Source organism: Brassica napus, chromosome A3, assembly GCF_020379485.1.
Source record: "Brassica napus cultivar Da-Ae chromosome A3, Da-Ae, whole genome shotgun sequence".
Taxonomy (NCBI): Eukaryota; Viridiplantae; Streptophyta; class Magnoliopsida; order Brassicales; family Brassicaceae; genus Brassica; species Brassica napus.
The window spans coordinates 9,381,203-9,393,504 of record NC_063436.1 but is presented as its reverse complement, the minus strand read 5'-3'; the positions used below and the strand labels follow the sequence as shown (position 1 = coordinate 9,393,504).

The following is a 12,302-nucleotide window of genomic DNA, read 5'->3' as shown; positions in this document are numbered from 1 at the left end:
AAAATATACGGAAAAAGCATTTCAAACCAATACTAATTGTCATTCATATTAAACAAAATAACTAGTTTCTGTGATTAAATTATGCGGCTCTACACTTTTTTCCTTCCCCTGGATGCTTTAAAGTAGTTTCTCAAAAAGAAAAGAAAACAATTAGAAATATACTATAGAAAATGATCAACTTAATACATATATTGTAATGACTGATTAACAAATAAAAGATCTCACTTCTGCTTATATGTAAAATTCAAAAATAGATGGAAGGATGACTCATTTAGAAACTAAGAGCATCTTCAATTCATATATATATATATATATATATTTATTTATTTATTTATTTCGACAATGGGGTTTATAAAATTTCCAACCCTTTTTATAGTTTTTATATTTCATCTAAAATAGAAGATTTTTAATATAGTCATTGATTTGTACTAATATATGCATTTATAATAGAGTTATTCTATTTTTAGAAAGAAATATAGATGAATGCTAATTTTAACTTTAAGTATAGAAGCAAAAATAATTTTTTTAATATTTTCACTAAAATTATAATAAATCTATTATACAGGATCTATTATACAGGCAAACATTATAGTAAAAATTCACTTTTATAATAGAATTTTTTTTAATACTGAAATAGGTTAGAGATAATATTAGAAGTAAATCTACTCCAATACATCTCTATTTAATCTTGTAAAATACAGATTATTAGTTTATTCTATAAATACAAAAATATATAGCATTTTTTATTTTCACTCTAACTTTAGAAAAAAACTATTTTACATTTAGTGTAAACTTAAATTCAATCATAGTGTTATGTACTCTATTTTAGAATAAAAACAAAAAAAAGTACATTGGAAATAGTCTAACAAAACAAATAATCTATTTTTTCTGTCACGAATAATCTTGGAATTTTGGTTTAAAATCTTAATATTCTTTAGGAATTTCTACATAATGTTTAGGACATCTCCAACGGTTTGCATCATTTTTTCTCTTAAATGATATCAAATAAAATAGTTTGTGTTTTACTTCAATGGTCTTCTCATTTTTCACTTTTAAATACAAATTTATCCATAAATTGTTTATTTTAACTATATATTCATTATAGACACAAATTTAGTTTCTAAAAGAATATAAAATGATTTATATAAAATTATAATTGTATTATGAAAGTTTTAATAATTTTGAAGCATAAACACAAATATCAATTCTTTTTAGATACAAAATGAAACTATAAAAGTTTAAGGATCAATTTTTAAATAAAAAGTATAACATGAAAATGAGACTGTGAATATTGTTTCCTCGGATTTGTGCCAATACTATTTATAAACTCATTTTTTTCTCTGAAAATGACACATCATTTGTTAATGTTTTCTCTCATTTTTTTATGTTTTATCTCAAAAAGAAATACCGTCCAAAATGGTATCAGAGCTACATTAAAAAGGGAATTAAGTGCGAATGATGATAGCCCCCACCTTAACCCAGACCCGGAAATAGTGTCAATGCCGTACGTCCATATTGGTGTTTCGCTTTAAGAACATCACCCGTATAGTAAAATGCTGGAAAGTACTGATCTTTTTGCAACTTGTTAATTATATTCCTTCGGTAAACCGTTGTGAATTATATTAATTTATTCATATTCGATTCTTTTTTTTGTTAGGGTATATTAACTTCGGTCTTTTAGCCGGAGTTCTTAACTTATAATTTGATATTTTTTTGTTTTTTTCTGTTTTTTTTTTATATTTTCATCTAAAAGACGACTCTTATATTTTTTATTTAAAAAACGGTTTTCAATTTTTTTTAGTTAAAATATAAAAAAAAAATTAAGAATCGTCTTTCAACTGAAATTAAAAATCTCAATTAAAAAACTGGAATTAACGATGGTCTTACGTGTTTTCCTTCTCTTGACCGATAGGAAACTTGGGGAGAGGTCCAATCAATGTATAGAGGAAACGGTAGCGCGAAGGATCCCAAAAGCATAATTTATTTGAAAAAACAAAACTAAATGCAAATCACAATTAATATGTTTTGCCCAACTTGCAACACATTCATCTACCCCACTCCCACTTGCACTGCCAATTTTTTCCCATTCATTATACTTTTACACCTTTCGCGGCCACATTAAGTATGCATCTTATGATTTGTAAGCTATGCTATATTTGTCGATATTAGACGACCACAAGAAACAGTAAATGAAAGTATGAAACCACATATGCTACAACGTATCCATTATATCGGTGCTTTGCAATGACGTATTCGTTTCGCTAGCTGTTTGTTTGTGTTGTTTACAATATCGATTTAACTTTTATATAACTAAGAAATCTCAAACTAAAGTCCAAACTTAGTTTTGCAATATGTAAAAGTAGAATACGAATATTTTAAAAAGATATGAATACGTTGAGAAGATATAAACATAGTTCTCAACCCATCATACATTTTTCAAGTACCATGTCATCATGATTTAAAGTTGTGGAACTTAATTATTACGTAGTGGCGAACTTTTATTATTGTATTACAGATATGCATAAAATACAACAATTTGAAGTTTGTAAACTTTGTGGATAGAAATATAAGACTTAAAGTTTGAGAACCACTTGAATATATAAAACAAATGAAATCAGTTTTAATTATTTATAATCGTAGAGATCACTTGGAACCCCAATGAAACATATCGTGACTCTCGTGATGTAACAGGACATGCAACTTGCTCTCTTCTCTATTCTAGATTGCTTATATTATTATAAATTTAATATTGTATGGCTCAGTTGGGAAGAATCAGAAAGCAAGGAGGTGGAAATAAACAATCTGCAACTTGGATTCCTTTTTATTAAGTGGAAAAGAAGAACAGCTTGGCTTTGTGTGGTTATCTCATTCAACTCATTGTCCACTTGCAAATTTTTTTATTTCATCACCATGTTCAAAACATATTTTATTTCATCAACATGTTCATCTTCAATATAAAAAATATGTGCATGTATATATTATGTTCATTTTAATTTTTTACCCTAACTTTAAGCCTAAACGAAGGCAACAAATTTCGTATATCACTAGTTTTTATTATCTGTGGGTGGTGAAAGCTGGAATAGGGTTATCAGAATCGGTTATTTATGGATATTAAATACAAAAATAACATAAGATTATGATCATAACAGATTAAATTACTAATGCATTCTCCTCTTTTTTCACACAATAAGCCGGAAAACATAGATCACACGACGGCTTAAAAACAAGAAAACGACGCCGGATCAAAACGATACTACTCAGACAACAAAACACTCATTACATGGACGTCTTCTTCTTCCCTTCCACCGCAGAACTCTCAGCTATTTTAGCAAGAGACTGAAGATTGCACCGTACTATAACGTCAACGAAGTCGCAAGTTTCTTCTTTAGTGTTCCCGGGAGGCACGTCAACGACGTAAGACTCAACAACCACGGTTCCACAGATCGGAGAAGAGTGAAGAGTCGTGACGGACCGGTAGTTAGACAGCCGGTGGTCTCCACCAACGACGCTGAAACTAATAACATGACGTTCGTCGTCTAGGATATCGAGACGTTCGGTGGAGCTCGCGGCGGGGAGGCCAGAAACGACGTGGACTTGACGGAGGCTACCAACGTTTCCACCGTCTCCGCCTATGACGTTGCAGCTTTTGAGGAAGTGTTTGTAAGCTTGCGGGTTGTCGAAGCGTCGGACGACGGACCATACGGCAGAAATAGGGGCGGAGATCTCTTGGATCACGGCGGAGCAGCACTGGTTAGGACCAACCTCGTGCGTGTGGAAACTAGCTGCGGCTGTGTCGCGTGAGAGAGAAGGGAAACGTTTTTGAAAAGAAGCGATCATCATCGGGACCTGGACGGAGTCTCCGTCTGTCACAGCGGAGGAAGGGCGGTGTACGGCGAGCATGTTGATGTGAGTTACGTTGACGACGTTCTTGTTTTATAAAATCTTGATATAGTTCGGTCTTTTGTTATCTTTATTTAGGGTTAAGAGGAAGTGGAGGTTTGAAGAGAAAGATGTTAAAGGGAGAAGAAGATGTGTGTATATAAAAAAGGAGGAAGAAGATCAACTTTACAGCGACTTGCGAGAAAAGTTTGGTTGTGTCTTTCGGTTTGAGAGAGACAGTTTTAAATGCAGAGTTCATGTGAGTATGCGAGTGGTGATAACGAAAAACAAAAAGGCAAGTTGATCTTTGTTAATTTACCTATATGCCCCTGTATGGTTTTGTTGACTTGAATTTCTGGAATAGAAATCGGATACGCGGAAACAAAATCATATGGATAAAAGTGAAGTTTTTCAAAAAATTAGCAACCGGTTACATTGAAAGCATATATCCAATAAATAAATATAAATATAAATATTTTTATATATATATATATAAACATAAAAACGATTTAATAAAACTTATGACTAAAAGTTTATGATTCAAAATGAAAAAATCACTTGTTCATTTTTAATAATTTTATTCCTTTAGTTGACTTCATATTTTAATTATAAAAATACTAACAGATTAAGCTTATAAAAAATATTATCAAATTGATTATTTTTAATAGTTCACAAATATCTGTCACAATATATTTGAATTTATATACAAGATCTATTACAAAAAATTATTATGCACAAAGATAATTTATAGTATTAATTTTGATATTTGCATATTTTGTATTCTCTCTATTTTAATACTATTAATTTTGAATTTTATATAAAATAAAATATAATATATATTTTTACTTAATCATGACATTGAATTTTTAAAATAGAAGTGTGATTCCTAAACGGAACCGTAAGCATCCAACGTGTTTTTAAAGAAGTATTTTTAGAAGCATATTGAAAGCCAGATTCCGAGAGCTTCTCCAAGCTTCTGATTCCGATTCGGTTTCGAAGCGGGAAGTAGACGTCTGGCAAAGCTTCCGTGCTACCTAATTCAAGTGATATTTATTTATATACAAATACCAATGGTTTTAACTAAAAAAAAATTAGAACATAATTTTCAACATGAAGTGATTATGTTAAAAAATTTAAAGTGATTTTACGGATTCGAGCTCTAATGTTAAAAATTAGAGCGGTTAAAGTCAAAATTATCCTTAGATTTATATGTTAAAGACAATTGATTATTAATTAATATTCAAACACTGATTTATAAGAGAATAAGGTAATTTTTATATATAGTGTGCTATTATCTGGAAATATTATTCTTATATTGTTTTTTAATAAGATATAAAGCAATTTATAATTATGTATTAATCAAAAATATCTGTATAAATATATTTTCAAAAATATTTCTAATATGTTAGTGTTTTTAAAATTTCAACAAAATAATAAGCATATATATTTTGATGAAAAACTTTGTCATATATAAATCATTTGATGTTTGACTTAAACTTTTTGAGAACGTAAATAATTACTTATCATACTTATTTTTGAATTAATAAGATATAAACTAAATATTTGTAAGAAAATTATTTCCGCACATGAAAGCAAAACTCTTAGTTTATAATGATTTACCTGTAGTTGTATATTAACATTGCAATACATAATTTAAGTTATATAATCGGTGCCGCTAGTCTAATTAGAATTCGTCCTAATGTTTTTATTGAAAGAGATGAAAAAGTGAAATTGATAGGAGATGATGCAGTAATCATGATCATGCGAGAAGGTAAGACATGGATTTGATAGAGTGAGAATTGTAGATGGATTTCTTCTCCATTTTAACTATTTGTTTCTTTATATCACAATGTGTTTCGTCCATCTTTATTTGTTTGATTTGTATATAGCTTACAACAGCTTCGCATTTGATTTCAATAACTATTTGCATCCTCTATAAATGTCAAGACTGTACCTTAGATATTGGTCGGTTCCTACACCTACGTTGTCAATATCTTGTTTTGAACCATATCTAAAGAGTTGTTCGTAGTTACACTCGTCTCTTGTTATAAATATATTAGAATAAACTAATTTTTTTATCACATATAGCATGATATTCATTTTCTACGTCTTGGTTTTTATTTCTTTAGCTCAATAATAAAACCAGAAAACACTATCAAAGCGCCAGAAAACTATTAAATCAATCACACATTCGTATCACAAATTTGTAAATTGATTAATGCATTTATGCTTTTTATTCTTGAATGTCTCAAAAACCATTACATGTCCCAAGTTTCCTATCCAATTGTCATCTTACGGATTACAGATCGCGTCAATCTTCAACTAGATTCAGGTAAATCCTATGTTTAAATTTGTATGAGGTTTATAACATCGTTACATGAGGTTTATAACATCGTTAGGACCTTTGAGTTCCGCGACTGAAGGAGGACCTTTATGTTGTGTGACTTATGGAGCACCATTCGAGACAATCAGATTCTTCCCCTTAATCCAATCCACCAGTAACTAGTAATACACTATCACAAGAAAGTATAATAAGCATGTAACAAGAAAAAACTCTCACATAAGAATCATCAACTAAGTAACACTAAAGTGAACAACACACAATCATCCCTCAATGAAGCCGCATTTTAGACCTAGACTACCAAGAGTGCACTATTGTAATTGAGTGGGCACTATTGTAATTTTTCTCATCTTCCCCAGAAACCTGTTAACGTTTTCTGCAATTATTTCAATGGCCGCCATACTTACAAAAGTAACAAAACTCATCAATTTTGCGTTTTCCTTGCTGTTAATGTTTTAAACTTGTAGATCCATTACGAAATATCCGATTTCAACCTTTTAAACAAATCTAAAAAAATTGCACGCGTGAAGATAATCGCTTCTCTCTTCTCTCTCTCCTTCCTTGCAGAAACCCTAGATTTGAAAACCCTTGGCGGCCGGTGGTTGTTCCTTTCACCGCCGGTCTCCCTCCTCTCTGTTTCTGTTTCTTTAGTTTTCATGCCTCCGTTCTACTGCTTTCGCAACTCTGCTTTGTCGAGGCGGAGGTATGGAACTCGGATTCGGGCTTAACTGAACGGGATTTGTGACATCCGGTGTCTCTTGGCTTGGAGGTGCTATTCTCACCTCGTCGCGAAATCGGGTGGGCCAGAGCCCCTATGTAACTTCGATGCTCTGGTGGTTCGTCAGGAGTACGGTGGTCAGCCATCGGGGCTAGAGGTTTGGTCGGATCTCTCGTGAGTGGATGGCGGTTCCCTTCGAGTTGTTTCTCTCCGGCCAGAAATCATTTCTTCCTCGCCTTGAGGAGCACGCTGTATCTCGGACCCGTGAGGAGTTGAAGAGGTGTGAGCTTGCGGTGCTTAGGGTTTGGAGGCTGTTGTTCTTATGATTTAATATAATTTAAAAGAAAAAAAAAAACCTTTTAAACAAGATAAAGTCAGTCTGTACATTTGACTTAATCTTCAATTCTCGATTTTATGGGACATAACAACGATGGGGTTTTGTTGAACAAAAGTTCTCCATCTCTGACGATCCATAACATCATGAAGGCAGAGCGGCTCTGGCAGCTCCCATGTCGCTACGCTGAAAATTTATGTTCTTGAGAGCCATTGGGTAACGTGTAACTCACGTTCTCTCTCATCAATTTTATTTACTCATAGTTTCTAGATTTAATTACTGAACAATAGTTATAGGAAAAGAACGATGAATTTTAACCAAAAGTAAGTTAGTTGGAAATTGACTAATGTGTAACAACAACTAGACAGATAAAATTAGCTGTTTACATCAGTTTTCGTTGGAGAAAGAGTCTCAGATAAAATTAGCTGTTTACAAACTGATCTATGTTTTGTAATAATAAAGTAGAAAAATGACTCCTATTGTAATTGTTTCTTAATACAAATGTTTCTTATACAATTACCCCATGATCTTTGTTTGTATTATACCGCGTAGATTATACCTAATATCCCCTTTTGTTTTACCTTCATCCCATTTCAGGAAATAAGATTTAGAACATAAATACATCATCTTATTCGTCAAAATAAAACAAACACCCAAACTAAAAATCTATTGCTCTAACTCGAGAAGGCATGCAATCAACCAAGCTCATTGCTTCCTCAGTTAATATCGTATTTTGTTTGTATCAGTTACATAATTGTAAAAATATGATCAATAATAATAAATTATGATAAACTCTATGTTCAGTAATTAATTAATTCAATATTTTTTCTATTAATTAATCTTTTTTTTAACGACTGCAAATTCGATAAATGAATCCCAAAGGGAGATTGTAAACAAAGGAGACATAGAAAACAACATTACACACTAAATCTTAAAGAGAAGATCTACGAGTGAATAAAGGATGCATCTATGAGAATCTGTTGATGAAGCCACACAGAATTCTTTTTAACATTTATTAAGATTTCTTCCATAACAGAAACAAAATTCAAACAACTTTTGAGATGAATTGTAAAATTCCGAATAGATATCATTTGAATATCATCACACTTTAATAAGTTTCCAACCTACAAAAAGTAAAAGAAATCAAAAGACTAAATCTCATAAAAACTATTGACAAATCTTTTTACCAAAAGAACACTATTGACAAATCTCATTCGAGTTAAGAACAACCATTCATAAGTATATATATAACGAGATTTTGAAGTACCTTTAATTTTTGTTTCTCCAAATATGTAGAAAATATACTCTTTCAAGTGATTAGTACGTACATCTCTCTATGATTTTAAAGTCACCATATGAATCATTCCAAATAATGGAAAAGATATGAAAAAATCGAAAACAAACATGCTATAATATGAGAGAAGATTTAGAAGATGAGTAAGAGAGATCATCATCATCAAATGTCAAAAAAAAAACAAACTTTTAAATTGTTTAAAACGTTTTTCAAAGGGGGAGGAGTAAAAGAAGATGATTGTGGTGTGATAAATGGATAGTGGGTGATTTTGAAAAGGAAAAAAGTTTCTTAACTACACAAAGTTTACTCTAATATGGTGGAAACCATCCAATGTTTGAGAATGTGTCAACAACTACACGACGTTTATGTTAATACATGTCACATGTACAAAGTAAATGATTATATGGTAGCAACATCACAATCGGATTTAATTGATTTTAAAATAAGTTAATGGGGTCAATCCATAATATATTAAAGTTAACCCCAATTTATAAAATCTGACCCGACCCAACTATTTAACCCGACCCATGTAATTAGGGTTCATAAATTATATCAATGTACCTGACAACTTTGGTTCCAAATCCTTTTTTTGTGAACGACCTTTGGTTCCAAATCCAAGATTGAACTAAACAACGAGTGATAATCTGTTTGATTGGTTTGTCCGTGTTGTAGGAATGGGTGGGTTGGAAAAAGTGAAGAAGAATGGAAAGATTGATATATACATATGTGTGTGTAACTCTGTGTTTATTTATGGCTTTGTATGTTTTTTCTTTGCAAAAGAAATTGTTTGAGTAGCAAGAATGAAAGTAAGATTATATATAGCAAATGATATCTGCCCTTCAAGGCCATACATAATATTAATGTCTCACTGTTAAGATATTTGTTTTTAGAAGCAAAGAAAATAAGTTGAGAAGGGTTATTACTTATTACAATGACATTTGTTTACCTAATTCAGCAGTAAACCCACCATGTACAATTTAAATACGGACATTTACCTATAAGAGAAATGAACATTTACCTATAAGGGACAAATAAACTAATAACACATTTAAAGTGGACGCAATCAACTACCGATTGAAATATAAATTACGTGTGCCACTAATTCAATCAAACTAACTATAAATGGAATGAGAAAAGAATCTATCAACTCAAGACAACTAACCAGTTGCAAAAACGTAACAGTAACTCACCTATAAATACCACAACTCTCAGTAACCATACATCATCAGAGATTCAGAAACACTTCTGCAGAAATCAACTTGGTTCCACCACAGTCTCTCTCACCTGGGAAGTCCCCTAAAGAAATTTAAGTCTACATTATCTCACGGGTGGCCCTTTTCTCACGCACCACGGTACGGAACACTATCGAAGCAATCTACGACATCGATTCACTTTGAATATCAATCTACGACATCAACCTCCACCCATAGTGTACGTTGTATGTTTACAGTAATTAAACATATAGCATGTATATATATATTTTAACGTTCAAACTTTCTATTTGAAAAAGCGATTCAAAATGTTACTTGATCCAAAATTGTGGTACACAATATATCTTCTAAATAAAATATATATTATTAAAATAAATTAAGATTACCTAATAAAATTGATTAATAATAAAAATATGGTCAAAATTTGTAAAGTGAATAATAAATTAAATATACACACACACACACATATATATATATATATATATATATATATATATATATATTGAATAAAACCAATGTAAAAAATCTTCTTTAAAAATAAATTAAACAAAAATAAAAACAGTCATATTCTAAGAACTAGCAATAATATTTGTTAAAAATCTAATCAGTTTGCATGATATAGTTTATTTAATTTTTTAAAAAGTATGTATATTTTTAAATAGGAACAATACATATTAGATTGTTATACTATCTAGCTAATTTTATAAAACAAGTTTTACATCGATTCACTTTGAATATTATCTAAATCAATAGATTTGAAAGAATTTTTTATAAGAGAAAAAAGAGTAACAAATAAATTCAGAAACAAATGTATAAGATAGAAAAATAATTTCCAATTTATGTATTGAACTTCAAATTTATTTCTGATTTATGTATTGAACTTTAATAAATACTTCTTAAAATAATATAAATTTTCTAAAATTAATGCAACTTTCTCAAAAAGCTATTATTTAATTAGATTTATTAAAATATATTTAATATTTATCTACTGTGCTCCAAATTTCATTGTTTTTCTAGGGCACCAAGTATTAGTACTGCATATAAACTTACGAATTTTTTTTTCTTACGTTCTTTATAGATGTCTTCGCACTATGATGATGATAACGTCAACACTTCAGATGAAAACGAGATCTTTCTGGGGCTAGGAATAGTGTTGATAGGTATAGGTGTAGGTTTGCTATTGTGCTGCCTAATTAAATTATTTAATAGGTCTACTCAATCTCCAGTTCCAAATGTGAATACTGGAGATATAGAGTTAGGGGTTATTGGTGATGTTAATGGACATCAAGAAATTCTATTAATTCCTGTACCGAGGGAGAATTTCGTATTCGTGAATGGGGAAAGTGAGTGCATTATTTGCTTAGAGGAATTTGCCTCTAATGATATAATGGCAAATACTCTATGTGGGCATGCATTCCACTTGCACTGTTTACGTAGTTGGAATGCAAGGAATGCAAACAGTTGTCCAATGTGTCGTAATAATTTAGTTTAATTTTCTGTAAACAAATCAATGTATTGTGTGTATTTTTGAATAAATGAATACATAATTTTACGTATATATTTTAGCCAAAAATTCTGAAAAAAAAAGTACAGTGACTAAGTAATATTTCAACGAAGATTTTTTGTCGACTGTATTTCATTAGAAAACAACAGAGTAATCTTACAAGAACCAACAACTAAGCGCTAAAAGATTACCGGGAGACAGACACAGAAGGATAGCCGGGAGACAAAAGTAAGCAAATTGGACTAGTAAAAATTACCAAAATTAGTGTTTCAAAAAAAAAAAAGAGTTTCCAAAAAAAAGATTACCAAAAGTAAACTAGAAAAGACTTGGACGATGAAGGGTCTACAAACAGCTGAACCACGCAAAACCAGCAGCCACTCTAAAGAAACAGGAAATCGCCAGAATCAACTGAGAAACAGGAGCTCAAGAAAACCCGGCCTGCTACAAAGCGAAGATCCACCAGCCATGCAACCAGATGAGACAGCTGCCAAAGAGATGAGGAGCTGAGTTGAAAAAGCAACCGCCACAACCAAACCTAGGGGCCAAAACCGATAAGAGACACAAGCACGAGACGCCAGTCGACTCTTACTCGCTGACCCTCCTACACCAAACTCAGCCATCTACCGACATAAGAAAGGTCACCTCCTCCCAAGAGAAGAGCTGAAACTAGCCAGAACCACTGCGACTCTAAGACCACAACCTAAAACCACAAGGCTTCAGAGAGAAGACTGTAGATTCTGCCGCAGCAATAACACATCCACAAGGCGAAACCCAAAACAGAACTTGGTCTAAAACACGGAACTAAAGGCAGAGCGAGCAATGAAAACTGCAACCAAGAACTTGGTCTGTGGTTAAGCCTTGATTATTGTATGTTGGATCTTCGTAACCTAGGTTAGTTTCCACTGGTTAACCGGAAATGTAACATTCATCGAGATCCCCTTTTTAAGGGACTAAATTAATGAAATATTATAAATTAAAAAAAAAAAGAAGAAAACCGCAACCATTAAAAGGGGATAGGATT

At 31.5% G+C, this 12,302-nt stretch overlaps 1 protein-coding gene and 1 long non-coding RNA gene across 2 annotated transcripts; one reads left to right on the top strand and one right to left on the bottom strand.

Moving 5' to 3' along the window:
• Positions 1 to 3,080: 3,080 nt before the first annotated feature.
• On the bottom strand, positions 3,081 to 4,293 carry LOC106438157 (abscisic acid receptor PYL4-like). The gene has a single exon (XM_013879232.3). The coding sequence runs from the start codon at positions 3,898 to 3,900 to the stop codon at positions 3,277 to 3,279; it is 624 nt and encodes a 207-aa protein (XP_013734686.2). The 5' UTR covers positions 3,901 to 4,293; the 3' UTR covers positions 3,081 to 3,276.
• Positions 4,294 to 4,675: 382 nt separating this feature from the next.
• On the top strand, positions 4,676 to 11,665 carry LOC125606840. The gene is made up of 2 exons (XR_007338061.1): positions 4,676 to 9,997; positions 10,856 to 11,665. It is a non-coding gene; the product is annotated as an uncharacterized LOC125606840 (long non-coding RNA).
• Positions 11,666 to 12,302: the final 637 nt, after the last annotated feature.